This window comes from Hippoglossus hippoglossus, chromosome 1 (assembly GCF_009819705.1).
Source record: "Hippoglossus hippoglossus isolate fHipHip1 chromosome 1, fHipHip1.pri, whole genome shotgun sequence".
NCBI lineage: Eukaryota > Metazoa > Chordata > Actinopteri > Pleuronectiformes > Pleuronectidae > Hippoglossus > Hippoglossus hippoglossus.
In genome coordinates, this window is record NC_047151.1 from 3,196,632 (window position 1) to 3,213,283 (window position 16,652).

The 16,652-nt window shown below is 41.6% G+C and overlaps 1 protein-coding gene across 1 annotated transcript; it reads right to left on the reverse strand.

Annotated features, from left to right (window-relative positions):
* Positions 1-3,738: 3,738 nt before the first annotated feature.
* LOC117771337 (eukaryotic translation initiation factor 4 gamma 3-like) lies at positions 3,739-15,016 on the reverse strand. Its single transcript, XM_034601578.1, is given in 20 exon segments — positions 3,739-3,974; positions 4,073-4,706; positions 4,913-5,107; positions 5,304-5,402; positions 5,820-5,901; positions 6,180-6,302; positions 6,887-7,059; positions 7,661-7,773; positions 7,887-7,903; positions 7,905-8,007; positions 8,596-8,956; positions 9,236-9,343; positions 9,345-9,467; positions 9,548-9,700; positions 10,407-10,601; positions 12,355-12,507; positions 13,126-13,218; positions 13,547-13,671; positions 13,814-14,096; positions 14,999-15,016. Coding segments are annotated over 20 exon segments (3,387 nt in total).
* Positions 15,017-16,652: the final 1,636 nt, after the last annotated feature.

Consider the following 16,652-nt stretch of genomic DNA (forward strand, 5'->3'; position numbering starts at 1 on the left):
ACATCTACATTGAAATCATGACTTAAGATTCCAGCGCCCCCTGGTGGCAACAGGAAATGTCTTGGTTTTTGCATGTCTTACACTTGGATGTATTCCTCTCATCCACTGACCGCAACCATGTCAAACTGTGTCAAATGGGTCTCAAGACATTGATAATGAAGGCATAAGATTACTGTGACTTTTCGTCAAACGCCATAATAGTGGCGTGGCGTTAAATTTCAACAACTCGCCGTGACACACGAAATTGCTATAACTTCAGTGTTCAAGGTTCAGTCTCCCTCAAACTACATTCATGTAACAACAGCCCCGACCTGCAGACATTCATATGGTTTTAAGGAATGGGCGTGGCAAAATAACTGAATAGCGCCCCCTAAAGTCTAGCCCCGGCACTACGATTGGCCGACATGCACAAAAATCGGTAGGGCCATGTGTCTTTTCATAACAAACAAAAAAGTCTCTTGGATAGCTATGCTAGACAAAACAGGAAGCCCGCCATTTGGGCTTTAGTGGCCATTTTGACCATTTTAGACATTTTTACTTTGACATACTCCTTTTAGGGCTTTCATTAGATCAACTTCAAATTCGATTAGTGTCATCTCAACAAGATGGAGATATAAACTACCTCGGTATATATGATTTCATCACACGGTCTGACCGTGGCGTGACGTAGAATTTTGATGATTCGCCAAAAAAGAGGGATTTATTATAACTCCTCTGTGCATTGTTCCATCAGCCTCAAACCTCATTCACACATTCACAGTCCCGCCCTGATCAGATCCATGTGTCAATATTGACTCATCATTACAGCGCCACCTGCTGGCTACAGGAAGTGACATGTTTCATACTTTGATGGACTGCTCCTGGCTGCTTTACAATATGCAGCTCAAATGAGCTGAGACAAGTCATTGGACCATGGTCAGAACCGTGACATTTCCTCAAACCGTGTAAACATGGTGGTGCGGCGAAGGATAATCCTTTGCCAAAGGAGACGATGTTGTCATAACTCCACTGTGCATTGTCCTGTCACCACCAAACTTCTGTCACATGATCAGAGTCCAAGCCTGAACAGCTCTATGTGGGTCATTGACGTGACGCCTATATTTTCTGTCCGACTGCATTTTATTCTGTTAAAAAAGGTTTAAATACATAAAGAAATACCATATATATGTAGTACCTCTCCCGCATATGTACACACTTTAAATTTCCAAAAACCATTAGTTATTTCAATGTTCCTGTTTTTTAAAGTGTCAAAATATCATGTGGTGCGACCGTCCGGCCATGACTGCTGTTATATTCAAATTTATTTTCTGCCATATAAGTCTTTTCTAGTCCTGTACAAAATTGCAAAGCATTTGCATTTATATTTCCATCATAGTAAGAAATTACCAATTTGGGACTTTGATGTTGAAATCCATTCAAAGACAGGAAGTTGCATCATAAACCATTTTGCCAAGGACCCATGGAAGCAGCAACAGGTTTGTAACTCTCTCAAATTTGGAAAAAAATAACCTTTTTCACAGCTGGTATGTAGTTGCCACATTTCGATATCATGTGGTATGACCTCAAAAAAACTATGAATTTGTAGTTATTTCTAAAAATATATATTTTCATTATAAATGTCATAGTGGCCTTTTGTGCTGACCTAGTTCGTTTTCTTTAGGTGGCCAATTCTGTGGCTGTAAATTTTGACTGAACTAGAAAATATCATGTGGTGCGGCCAAATGTGGTGCGACCATTGCAGAGTGTTTTACATGATAGATATATGTCCTAGATTGGGAGTTTTGGGGCTTTTTTATATTCAATTAATGATTTATATTTTAGCTTGTGATCATTTGTTTATTTCATTGAACCACTATCAACCCCCCTTTTATTTCAGATTTCTTTTTGTTTGCTATTTTTGAATTAGTTGCATTATAATAATTATATAATTATTTTGTAACCTGATGGCTGCCAACCCCATAGGTTTTTGGTATATTGTGTTTATTAGTACATTGGTTAATTTCTTTGCCTGTTACCCGACTGACTGTGTTCCCTTATCCCTTTCAGTCGCTGAGAGCCGAAGGTGCTGGTGCTGGTGTCCCGGATGGTGGTCTCCCCCTTGTTGTGCTTGCTCCCCCTGGTTTAATTTTCTTCACAACGTATGTGTGCGAATGGTCTTCACGTGTGACTGGGGTGAAGTTGTATTTTGGTTTTTGGGATCCCTCCTCCCTCGTCGACCCATCACCCCATTGGTAAGCCTCAGCTCCTGATTAGGACCCCCCTTTCCCCACGTCCCTGTGTGACTGGATTTTACTGCCTTTTAAGACATGCTATTTTTGTAATAAAAATAATTATATTTTGTTAAAAAGAACCACGTCTCTTGCCTCAGTATAATGAACCTGAATGCCTTGGTACAGGTATTACTAAAATCAAAATAATTCTTCAGGTGAAATTCCTGAGGTGGCGTTGTCTGGCTGTTGATTACTTGATAGGGTATCATTTCTAACTAGCATTAAGCTTCCAAATGTACCTAATCCCACTCTGATCGCCACACAAAACAATTGAAGTAAATGGTGACTCCTTCTTCAAACGTGAAAAAACAATGTAAAATGCCTCCATACTGCTCCTGTGGTGTCACCCAAGTGTCCATAAGCCCCGACATTCAAATTTGACTCGAAACGAGATCGTTTACACCATGTTTTTACCCTAAATGTCCTCTGTGATCCACGTGTGAACGCAGCTCTGGAAGAGGATATCAGAGGACATGTCTTACAGCTTACGGAAGCGCTGTCCTCTTCCTGACTCAGAGGTACCTGGCAATTTGCAAATAAAATAGATGACGTCATCTGTCACAAGGACGACATAAAGGTCTTGGAAAGCTTTGGGGGCCGCACAAAGTTGTTCAGAGATTTGACTCAGGAAAACTGTGCCTTAGAGATCACTGATGTTAAAAACCACGACAACAGCCCTTTCTGTACTCCTTTGGATTGTGTCTGGCTGAATGATGTTGGTGATGTGTATGTCACTGACTTTAGGAGAATTTCAACCAGTTTTCTATGCGACAATGTTTTTCCTCTTTCTTCAGCTCTGCCTTGCCTTGATTTTTATAGCTGATCCTCCAAAGCCCACACTGGATGACCCAACCGATTTTGAAATATGCATAATATTTTTCTCCTCTTACACCGTTTGTGCAATATAAAATTTGAATGTCTCAAATACAGATTCTGTGTATTTTTGTAGGGTACAGGTGCTGCTGTGGTGGAAGTTCACACCGCTGTGTTTGGCATTTTCAATGTGTACATTGCTTTCTAATGTACAGAGAACAAAACTTTCTGGAACACATAATACATTACTACACTAAGGATTTGTATTAAAATAGTGTGTAAAGACACTAAATAAACATTTACAGTCAATGCAGGAAAAATGTCAGATAATACATGTGGAGTTGCTACTTTTACTTTTGTAAAGGACATTTTCAGAAGACTTCTGAATATGGTTGAAAGCTCAGGAAAAAGATATTAATTGGAGCTTGAGTTCGGACTGGATGACCAGGGCAACAATATGAAATGAAATCAGTCAGACTCCTGTATTTGATGTTATTTCTGGATATTTGTAAATGTATTGAAATCCGGTTTTAATTTATCAATGTTTTAATTTCCTGTTGCAACTCACAACAAATGAAAAGGACTGATAGAGACAGACTGCGATGCAACAATACATTTATTATTTGTAAGGGAATCGTTTTTTCACTCTGCCTCTTTAGTAAGAAAAGAGCAGCAGAGATTTTTCCTTCACCAGTGAGTGAAGGGATGGACTCAGCCGAGCCTTTTTACACTTTTTAAACGTTTGTGTCTTGGCCTTGAGGTCCACGTTCTTCTGCTCTGTACTGGTGACAGCAGGAGGAGTCACAGGAGCTGGTGGGATGATGGGTACATGAGAGAGACCCTCACCCTCCAGGACCACAGCAGGCTCAGCAGGAGGAGTCACAGGAGGAGCTGGTGGAGGAAGAGTGAATGCTGACTCCTGATGAGGCTCCTGCTTCACCTCTTCAGCAACGGTGTTTGGCTCCTTTGTTGAAATCTGTGGCTGAAACAGCTCACAGATGTTGTTGCGATGGTGGTCATGGACTTCATCAGATCTACTGCAAAGCAGCTGATCTTCTCCATCAGGACGGGGTGAGTGAAGCTCTGTCTAACACCGTCCTGGATCGACTGGACCAGTTTGTCCCTGGTGGAGCGGGTGAAGCTGACTTCACGGAGCAGTGAGGGCAGAAGTTTGGAGACCATGTCCTCAACTGCTTTGGTCAGGCTAACAGCCAGAACACTGAGGTGCTGGGACGGCATGTTCAGGCAGGTCTCTTCAGGAGGCAGCCAGAAGCCCTGAAGTACCTTAGGCACCACCTCCAGCACCACCTCTGGTGGGCCCAGGTGCTTGGAGGTGAGGGGCTGCTGCTGCTGCTCCTTCAGGATGCTGGAGTATTCGTCCTCAGAGAATCCAAAACTGACACAAATCTTTGGCCACTCTTTGCAGAAGGCAGCTCCCACAAAAACCACGGGCTCCGTTTGAGTGAGTCCACTCGTCTTCTTCCTCAGGTTTGATGGAGCCCTTTGTCGTGTCTTCCTTGCAGAGCTTGAAGGCTCCACCAACACAACAGGCTCACTTTCATCCAGCTTCTCCTGGATCGTTGTCTCTTCTTCTGCAGTTTGGTCCAATTCTATCTCTGGTTTCTTAGGAACGAATAAAAAACATATTTACAAGGTCACCAGACAATTCACTCGCCAAATTCCAGTTTTATAGTCACAGTCAGAGAGTTTGCCATCTGCTAAGGAAACTGTCCGGACATTTCCATTCATTGATTTATTAACCCTCTGCTGTAATAGGTTTAATCACAGTGTAATACTTTTGTCTAACAGTCTATGAATCTATAACATACCTTGTCTAGCACCACGGCACTGATTGCAGGGAGTCCCTCGGGCTTCTGTGTGCTGTCGCTGCTCTCCGTCTCTGAGGTGTGGCCGGCTCCGTTCCTCATGGGCTCCATCTCAGCCTCACCGTTCTCAGGAGACCAGATTCTTTCGGACAGAGTCGCCTCGGAGCTGGAGGCGCCCACCTGAATAAACTGGAGTTTCTGTTTGAGTGGAGACAACATTGATATCGTGAGGAAGTATAGAAGAGAAAGACGACGTGGAAACAATTAAAAACTTAAAAGTTCTTATTTATTTCAATTAGTTAAACAGTCTTCAAACATCTGATCGATGGTAACTGAGGGTTTTCTCCCAGTGATATATCTTGGCCCTTGATGAGCGTTGACCTTCATCACTGACCTGTTGTGAGATGAAAGCCTGGACGTCCTCTTCCTCCAGCAGAAGGTCAGTCCAGTTGAGGCCTGATTCCCCCCACAAAGAAGCCACAGTTCGATGACTCTGTGGAGACGAGACCGGACAACGTCACAAACCAATGCTCTGAAATGTCTTTTTTAATTACGTCTAATTTACAGCAGGGAGAAATATTTAATTCATAAACTTACTTAATGAATGAGAAAAATATTTGCTTCAAATCAAAAGAGCAATTCAGCCTTGTTGATTTCATTGAGATTTTTCATTTTACTGGTTTATAATAATTATAACAGAATTATAATAACACTGAATGAATAATACAAAAAATGCTACAGTGAACTCTGTTGCAGTGCAACAATAACACTATCAATATAGATTCTGTACAAGTCAATAATCTATGTATATTTACATTATATCTGCAGCTGAGTCACTGGTTATAATCCACCTGCTTCATAATGAGAACAGGTAACAGGAAAAAAAAGAGTTAAGAAAAGTGTTTCTTACCATTTGTTTGCATAGTATGTGCAGTATTTGAGAGATTAAGATCCCAGCTTTTCCCACAGGAAGCAAAGGTTTGCTTAATTCACTGTGAACAAACAGAACATGACAGAAATTAAAATAAATCTTAAAAGTCTGAACATATCTTTACTTCACACACAGCTTAGTTTAGAGCAGAGTTCATCACTGTCAACACGTGTGTGGCCTTTTCATGGGGTTATTCTTCTTATTTCTGAGACAGATGACTAAAATGATCAGCTAGAGTAGTTTGGCCTCCAAGATCCGATTAAAGGTTCTTTCCTGGACACCGACTTTCACTTGATTTCACCCATATGGGCTCCATGAGCATGTGAGGGTGTCTCGTACCTAAAGAGCTCTCTCATAGAGAAGCCCCCCTCCTTCACAGGGCAGAGCAGCTCGGCCAGGTACAGCCAGATGTGGGGAATGTCGATGGCCATGTCGTCCGCAAGCTCCAGCATGTCTGCAAGCCTGGGAAAAGAAACAAGGATGTTGTGGTTAGAAAAATGAGCTGCTCCGAAAAACGGACCACGTCTAATTATTGAGCAAAAAGAAAATGATTTCTTATACTCAATTTACATGTTCCCGAAAGAAATCAATGGATCTTTGGCAATTTACTTCTTCTTTATACCTGATGTTACTTAAAGTTTGGGAGTTGTTGATGAATTTGTAAGAACAGAATAATAAGGAGAAACCAAACAGTGGTTTTCTTTTAAGGTATTTTAAAATAAACTGGAAATTGGCCACAGTAAAGGGACAGAAGAAGTTTTTTTATTTTATTTAACTTGTTTGGGTCTTTTAAAGTTAATAAGAAATTAGATGTAAAAAAAGTCCTTTCTAGAAAAAGCCACCATGGACTTTTAGAAACAACCAAAAACCACTGAAAATTGCAATAGTCATTCTCTCTTTTGCTCGTATCGACATGTTTATAGGTTTTGAAAATAATTAACAGGAAGATAAATGGCTGGACAACATCAACTAAATCTATTTACTATTGTTTTCTCCACACAGGGGTTGAAATGAACTCTTAAGTAGAACTGAGCAGGGGAACTGACCCTTTGTAGAACTGGGGTTTGGGCAGGATTCCCTTCTGCACCAGCTGGAAGAGGAGCTGGCCCATGTGGTCCCGTGTGATCTGACTGCGCTCCAGAGTCAACTCCATCCCGACGCGTATGAAGATGTGAAACTGAGAGCCCAGATCAAGTTCCTCCACACACTTGACAGCCTCCTGCAAGAAAACAAAGAAGCATGTTCAAGACTAATACTTTTATTCTTCCCTTTATCTTATGAAATTAAATATTTGTTTGGAATGGGGATAGATAATTTACAGATTTATCTTGTGACAACCTCCATCCCTCCCTCCCTCCCCTCTCTCTCTCTCTCTCTGTGTGTGAGACTCGTGCAGTCAGTTCCCACCAAAATGAAACTACACTGTTGCGCGGTTGCGATAGTTAGGTTAAGTTCAGTTAAGGATATCAGAAAGATATCCTTGGTATGTTGAACTCGCTTGTAGTACAGGCCCCTGGAGAGGAGCGAGAAAAAGAGATGTTCAACACCACTTTGGCCATAAACAGATAGTGAAGTAGGGAGAGAGGAGGGGTATGAGACTAAATGGTGGTCAAACAGGAGAGCTGCTGCTTGAGAGCATGTATGTCTATGTTGTGCCTTCACCATCAGGTTGCCCCACCAAATAATTTATTTAAAGACCAAATGATCTGATTCATAAATTAATCTACGGACGCAGTAAACATGTCATTGTTAATATTCTTATAAGCAGCCGTTTGTTGGTGTGAATAAAAATCAGTTATCAGTTGAGTGGATCTTAGCACCTCGAAATCCTTATTGTTCCTGAACTCCTCGATGATGGACTTGGACTTCTTGTCAATCTGCTCCTCAGACCGAGCAGGTTTCTGTATCGTCACGACAACAGGCTCAGGTTTCACTGTCAAGGCAAATAAACAACCACAGTCACAACAGTGTGTGTAATGGCAGAGAGTGAATGTGTCAGTATTATCGCCATGTCTGTCCGGTGTTGGGCAGCACCGTGCGTCTCACCAGGCTCTCGGACTGAGCTCTGGCTCAGGTTTGTCCTCGGTGACCCTCGGTCTCCGGGGCTTGGCTCCCTCTCGCTTCCAGTCTCTTCGCGGCTCCTCTGGGGTTTGGAGCCGCGAAGGGCCTAAGGATAGAGGCTGTCGTGTGATTTACAGACTGTGTGCTTTGAGGCAAATGTTGGGCAATAGAAATTACAGTTAACAGCTGCCTATTTTGTAGTAATTATGTTCATTACATCGATGTGAGGAAAAGACAACACATTCATCTGAGTTTGCTGTGTTTGATGAGATATTGTCACAAGAGGAAAATCCATCAGAACGGTATCATTTACTGGGGGTAAGAGCTTTTTTATCACCATCCCAGGATCATATCAAGCTTGCAAGTACTTAATAGTGATTTTCGTCCTTATGCATTTGTGAGGAAGAAAGGGTAAAAGTGAGATGGCTGGGCATTTTTGGCCATATCAGCCGTTGTTGATTTTTTAGGAGTGACATATTCCTAAGAGGGTTATTTCCTGCTGTGTTTGTGATGGTTTATACAGTTTGGCCTAGAGCCAATAAAAATCTGCCGATTTCACCCTTTCACTGACATATTTGTATCTGCGTTTATGTTTGCTGATATGAAAACTTAAATTTACAGAATAAACAATGTAAAAATCCTGCATTTATGTTTACATAAAGAAATTTGGTTTGATTTATATTTAAACTGTAACATATCATGCCACTATATATTTCTTTGCCATAATCTATATATCTATCTATATCAGTCCTTCTACAAAGTGTTAAAATTCCTTTACAACAGCAGTGTAGATATTCATTGAGCAGAATATGAGCAGAATATCCACTATCATGTTCCAGGTAATCAGTGAAATAAATCTCTGTGGAAAAATCCATCTTACTTTGAAGAATTTGAATGTCGGACTCTTTACAATTGTGCAAATAAAATAAAAATCGCAAAGACCCACTCACCAATCTCAGTTCTATAATATCCCGTAACATGAACCGTATCCGAGTCAACGTCTTCTCGTCTTTGACGATTTTTTCCATGTGGTTAAAATACTGATCCATCCGAGGCTGGTGAGACACAGAGGGAGAGAGATGGTTAATTAAAGACATGAAGGTCAGGTTCAGCATGTCTCCATTCAATCTACCGGACAGCAGGTTGCAGGGATTATTATTCTACAGAGTTGACCAATTGTCCAGTTTATTACTTGGAACAGTCCTGACCGCCCGAGATGAAACCGGAACATTTCATCAACAGCAGCATGAAAACCGTAATAGCCCTTAAGACCTTTATAAGACCATAATAAAATAAATTTAAGATTTATGTAAAATTAACTACCACCAGCTCACCTTGGCCTTCTCAGAGTCAAGGTCCTTGCCGATGGTGGTGAGCAGTGTGCACAGACACTCTAAAGACTCTTGGTCGTGGTTCTTCAGCAGCTTGACCACGCAGTCATTGCATGATGGCCTCCGTAAACATCTTGAGCTTGAAGAGTTCGCCGATGAACTTGATGTTGCCGATGGAACGCTGCCGGACCATCCTGGCCTCCTGCAGCTCTAGCTGAAGACGGTCACGCTCCGTCTAATGGGACCAAGGAAACAAACCTCTTGAACAGAGTTGAAACAGAAACTAAAGACGTTTCGGTAAAGATCCGGCGTCACACTTACCAATGCAGCAGAGTCCAGCTCCTTCTGCTTACTCTCAAACACCACATCGTCCACCTTGTCTTTCTCAAACTCCTTCTGACAGCGCTTTAGCAGCAGCTTGTGAAAGTACACTGTGTTGTTGGGTTCGTCAGTTGTGGGCACTTTGAGCTGCACATGAACAGTAAATGGAATGAATTTAGTAGAGAACACAAGAATTAAGACAAAATAAGTAATGAACTAACTCTTAAAAAAGTTTCCTGCGGGTTTAATTTTTTTTTAATAGATCAACAAATTAACATGTTCATACCTGGATTAATTTGATCTTAATGACTAATATATGTAAGGTTATGGTTATCAAATGATGGCAGACAGAAAATTAAATAGTTTCTCTAGAACTCTTGTAAATAGAGTCTATAATTGAGAATATGCACGTTTAATAAATTGTGTTTTAAAGGATTATTTGTGACTGATTTTCAAGCTCCTTCATAAATAGTGTGTCGTCTGGTGTAGACACTAGAGGCATCAAAACAATAAAACTACATCATCACACTGTACTGAATTGTGTTGATTTTCACAGCATTATTCTGCATCAAGGCAGAACTGAATATGAACCAATTGATCCATTTGCATCATAAACATTTAGCAAGTTGCTGACTGCATATTGAGACACTGTGTGCACACACCTCCAATAGCTGGTTAAAAGATCACTTAATTCCTCCATAATCTTTTTGCATCTGATGAATGCGCAACAGTTTACGAAAGAGCAATATTTATCTACTTCTCCAAATCCAATTTAAACAATTAACATTAAAAAACACAAGCCTCTCGTTCCAAAGTCGACACACTTCTCTGCTTAACCAAGCGACCTGCTTACCGTGGCGAGGCAGCGGCACATGTTCCCGTAGGCCACTGAGAAGTTGGGCTCGATGGCTTTTTCAAACACCAGGTCAATGACTCCTTTGAGCCGCTCCTCCGTGTCGATGGTCCAGTCCGTCACCTCCTTCATCAGCTGGTTGAAGTTCTCAGGCGTCAGCTTGTTCAGGATACTGCGGACCTTCTTGAACAGGTCCTGAGGGGAATAGGCCATAACAGGTACTTAAACTCTGAGGTCATCAAGCACAAAGACCAATCTCTCGCTCCACATGAAAAACTAATCCTGTTGTAAAGCTACTAGTAATACAGAAACTAAATACTTTACAGATATATACACTATTTTTACTGGAATTTCCAATACTTTGAAAATCTTCAATCACGTAGACTTTATCATTAATTATAAAAATGAGTCTGTATGTGTAATTTCTACATGTTGGGCCATGGTTTTGTGTGAAACCACACTTCGGCCTACATGTGCCATCAAAGCCTGAAGCAGCATGTCCCTCCAGGACTCCGTCTCCCAGGGGCCATTAAAAACCAGAGCAAGGAACTCAATGTCCCAGAGGGCATCAACTTCACACAGAGGGGTGGAAACCCCCCCCCCAGGGACACAGGTTTCAACTCCCATTGGTCACTCTGGACCCCATGACCTGTGAGGTCACCGGGCCAATATAAGCTAGGTTCTCCAGCTTCTTCTCTCTCTTTCTAAACTCCCTCAACGGGGAGAAAGCATCTTAGACTCTCTTTCTACACTCCCTCCAAGGAGAGAAGGCTGTCGAGCCAGTTCCTGCCTCTTCCTACAATCCTTCTACAGGAGGGAAGGCTGTGGAGCCTCTTCTCCAGCTCACATCTTCTCTTCCCATCCAACTCTTCGAGAGGAGCACAAAGGTGCAGCTTCCAGCTCATCTCACCAAGGAAACCTCCTCGCCCTCCAAGCTCTACCAACGTCCTAGCAGCGACTCGATGTCCTGCTTGCAAACTTCAGCCAACAACTGAGCTACACCGCTCAACCGAAACCAGCAAGACGACACAAAACTGCGAACTGCACAGCAACTTCCTTTTTCCCCTTTCCACGGACTGGTAACACAACTGGGCTTAATAATTATACTAGGCTAAGCAAGACTGTTTATTCGATTCTGTGTGAGGTTTATAAGTTTGATTTGTGGTGTTGTGATATTTTGGGTACAAGTTATTGAGAAAGTAATGTTAGTCTGTTATGCTCTTCACAGTCTTTCGTTGCATCCAATCTAGTAACTTCCTCTAATTTGGCACACACACAGACACACACACACACACACACACACAGACACACGCATAACTCTTCACCTCATTATCTCTACAGGTCGTAAACATTCCAATAGGTGGGGGAAGGGTGTTGTCTCTTTGGCCAGCGACCATCTTGAAAGCACGCTGACTCACACAGACACACACACATGTATACACACATACCTATCTTTGTTTAGCAATTATACCGTTAGTAATTTGTGTTTTTATACTTTATTATATTCATAATAAATGTTTTTCTTTCACAAATGTTTTTCCATTAATGTTGCATAAGTGAATTTCGCCAACCTCTACACTGTCAAGAACCCCATATCTTTCAACTTAGCTAACTATCTATATGGTAATTTTGGTTATAGTTATTAATTTAATTGTTAATCAGAGTTCCAAAATTTGTAGTTAGAACCTTAATCTATGAGACTTAATCAATAAATTGGCTATCTTTTCCCTTCCTTTGAAGGGTGGTGCCCCGAGGTAACTTTAATCAATTAAAGTTATTATTTAATATTAATAATAAAATATTAATATTTAATATTTTTATCTTGATAACCAAATTTATTGAATGCCGAAAGGCACACCATTTTATGGTATCACGTTTGATGCATTATGGCACAACATACATGTGCCCACTGCTTTTTGGATTTCAGTTTTTGTATATTTGGTCATACCTGTGTTTTCTGTGACTCTGGTTCCACTGGGAGGCTTTCCCTCTTCGCGCCTGCTTTCCAGGCATTCTCTGATTTCTTCGGCTGAACAGCATCGTGCACAGACAGGGTGATGATCCTCCTGGGTGGTGGTCGCTGCGCCTCAATGTTTATAAGCTTTAAACAGGAAGAAAGGAAAAACAGTATTATTACTATGACTCAATATCTTTAAAATTAGCCAAAATAACGGATTTTCAATTCCAGTGTTTAAGTTTGTGTGAGTTTCATAAGTAAGGCAACATAAATATCATTTAGGTGATCCTCTCATACACTGGCATGATGAGAGTTAGGAGCAGCTGGTCTAAGGGGTAAGAACTCAGCCTGGCTCTTTCCTAAGTTCAAAAGTTTTGTCTTCCAGTATCTGATTCCATTCTTTGAGCCCAGCGGAGCTCTCGCCTTGTATTTGATGAAAAGATGCTGCATAAGTCTAATCAATCTTCTCACCTGACTCTTGTGAAGATAATGAATAAGCCTATTTCCCCCAAAATATTCTTTCCGATCAACCTGATTTTGACCCATGCAAAAGCAAAACCCTACTTAGATATCTCAAGAGTTTTTCTGTGTTGAATTAACCATCAGAAGAAACTCAATTCCTCCAGTGGTATCAGATCACGACCTCTAACAGAATTATATATATTAGGAAAACATCCTTTACTTAAAAGCAGCATGTTATCAAGTGTTGACTGAAACAGAGGCTAGAAAGTGGAGGAGTGTGTTTGTTTGTTAGTTACTTACTGGAACGCCTCGTCCTTCCTTAGGTGTGAAATCAGGTCCTCTGGAAATCACCCGTGAATCCACGACTTGAGATGCCAACTTGTTTTGGTTCATCTGCAACACACACACACACACACACACACAATGAGCTGAACAGCAGGGGGAGCAATGAACCCCCCAATAGTAGTGGGCAAAAAGAGTCTGGTGTGAGAATGTGTGTGTGTGATTTTAATCAAAACAGCATTTACTGGGCTATATGCTTACAAGGTCACCAGACAATTCACTCGCCAAATTCCAGTTTTATAGTCACATTCAGAGAGTTTGCCATCTGCTAAGGAAACTGTCCGGACATTTCCATTCATTGATTTATTAACCCTCTGCTGTAATAGGTTTAATCACAGTGTAATACTTTTGTCTAACAGTCTATGAATCTATAACATACCTGGTCTAGCACCACGCCAGGGATTGTAGGGAGTCCCTCAGGCTTCTGTGTGCAGGCAGGCTTGAACTGGAAGTCCAACAGGATGGCCCTGTCATACTGAAGCATCCCACTGGGATTGGCCAGGTCTGGACAACCAAGAGAAAGAGTAAATATAGTAGCTTTACACACTGGCAACTCCAAAAGGCAGAAATAGAAAATAAATAGAAATAAATTCAAGTTCTGCATATGGTAACTTCAAACTGTCCAGAGAATAAGGTCCGTCTTTACCTTCTCTATCCTGTGGAGCTCCTGTGGAATTCTCCTTGTCCCCAGGGGTGGCTCCGCTGTCGCTGCTCTCCGTCTCTGAGGTGTGGCCGGCTCCGTTCCTCATGGGCTCTATCTCAGCCTCACCGTTCTCTTCCGGGGCGGCAAGCTTTCCGTCAGCCTCTGGGCTGCTGGCGGGAGCAGGGGTGGATGTGAAGACTGTTGCTAGGGGCACAGGGCTGTTGCTCAATGGAGCTGCCTGCAGGGCCTGGTCTCCAGCAGGTTGATCCACTGACATTGGCTTGTCCTGTTAAGGAGGCAAGATTCAGTTTTCAGATCCCTCATTATTTGTCAGTTAAACGAGAATGGCACTGCCAAGGTCCAACAGCCCCCTTATGAAAACACTAGATCCGCATTTGTATTTGGATCTACACCAAATTGCACGGTTCTGAATCTAGATTTTTCCATTCTGTACTTCTAGGTAGCTTGTTTGGTTATGAAAATTATGAATACGGTTATTTCGACCAGTACTGTATATAAACCACAAATATTCTCCTGGGTTGACTGGACTTTAACAACATATTTTGTCACTGCACTATGATGTCTGAGAGAGAGGCAAAAGGGAATGGGAAAGATTTGTTGGCTGTGCAGCTTAACGAATCTGTGTATTTTACCAAACTAAAAATGAATCCAAAATGGCACCGGTCACCAACTGTGACTCAAGGTGAGGCCACTGAACTGCTTAATGTCTTTGTCGTGTTACTTCCACACAACCAGGACTAAATGAGTAAATTGATAAACTTTTATACAAACACTTCCCGTCCCTGTTCATTCTGCATAAAAACAAAACTATTGAAACTTCTCTTTACAGAAACAAGAAGGTGCAAACATGTGTCTGTACTCCAACCCAGCCTGCCCCTCCCCTTTGGATTAATATTACAAAATTAAAGTATTTTCAGGAGTTATATACAAGTGGAGGCACAGAGCCCATCCTTACCCAGGAGGTCCTAGGAAGTGATGGCAATGCGAGTTGGGGCACTGGAGGGGCATATAGGTTTGTTAAATCCAGATATCTTAACTTCTTCCCAATCAATGACAGGGCTTTGTCCACCTGCTGCTGTGTACCTGCAGAGAGAGACCACTCAGTTAGTTTAGGTGCAGTCCAAAACAAGTTTCTGTGACATGATCTGCTGTTTTTCTCCCACTGACAATCTGGTTTCCTGCCATCCCAACCCCTTCACATCAGACGACATGAGTTGAAGTGAAGACGTGGTCAGCCTCACTCACCCTCTATGTGACAGATCTGGAAGTCCTGCTTGTAAGGCCGGGTGGAGATGTAGATCTTTGCACCAGAGTTTTGCTGGATGAAACTCACGACTCTTCCCTGCTTGCCGATTAACAGCCCGACAAGTTGCTGGTGCAGGAAGACACGCAGATGAGATGTGACACATCAAAAGGACCATTCATTAATACAAAACAACAAGAACGTAACAAACACCAAGAGCCAAGCCACAATACAGACTCTTCTTAAGAGAAAACAAACTTATTCCCTATAAATTATTAGCATCTAGTAAGTTTAGTCTTGAGACAATATATTTCTTAAAAATAGCCTGATCTTTTCAGTGAATTCTCAGTCTGCAATTATATTATTATTATTATATTCCAAAATATGGGAAAGCTTTTTCTTCCAAGTCAATTTTATTAAGTGTCAGCATATATGGTTCAACCGTTGCACAAACGCTGGGAAAGAGGAAGTGAGCTTGTGTGTTTGGTGTAAAGGGATCATGTCACAATGAAGAGGTATGTTTTTTTTAAACCTGTCAGTTGTCCTGACTCACCTTTGGCACCTCGATCTCCCAGATGATGAGCTCAGAGCTCGAGGAGGCAGCGTGGTTGCTCTGGCTTTCCCCAGTACCCATAGTGCAGTCACTGTCCATTGAGTCCATACTATTCACATCAGAGCCTGGACACACACACATACATACACAGACAATAATCAGTAACCATCACCTTTACCAGCAATATTCTAATTCACAACAATGTTAATAGTTCAGGTTCAGGTGCACATTACATCCTACACTATTTGTTGCCGACACCAAACAACAACAAGTGGGTAACCGTTTTCCTACTAAGCGCCAAGTGAAACATTCTTGGAGGACCATAGGCCTCATGCATTTCGGGATACATAGAGTACATCATTCTAGCCTCTTTTATGTGATGGCTGGAACTGGTTCTATGGTCAGGCTGGTTTTATAAGTTAACATCAGTGATTTTTAAGTGTTTTTGCAACAGTCTGTTTTGTGTAGAATGGAGTCAAAGCAGTGGGTTGTCTAAAACACTTGCAAACTTAAGAGCACATGTCAGAATGGGGAAATCCTTGGGACATAAAAACAGTTTATAGAACTTCAGAAGAGTTGTCCTGAGCATTGAACTTGTCGTTGTGTTGTAGGTTTTCAGGCACATCAACATTAAACGGCTCAACAAATATATTCAGTTCCTTTTGTTTACTTTTCAAAGTAAAACGGGCACAGGCATTTTGAAGCCTGTTGCGGTTAGTGGAGAGAGCGATCACTGACCAAGCGCACGTCTCCGCGTTGCATGCGTTTTGCGCACTGCGGGAAGGATAAACGCTTCACTTCCTGCATCCGTCACGCGATGTTAATCCCTAATTAAAATTAAAGCCCTCAAAAAGCCAATTCATTTGCCTGAACAAAATAATAATAATAAAAAATAAAAATTTAAAAATAAAAATTACTCCACAATACGTAACTTTTCAACACTTTCTAATTTTCTGCAAACTTTGGTGACGATTGGAGCATGTTAAAGCCCTCAAAAAGCCAATTCATTTGCCTGAAAAAAAAAA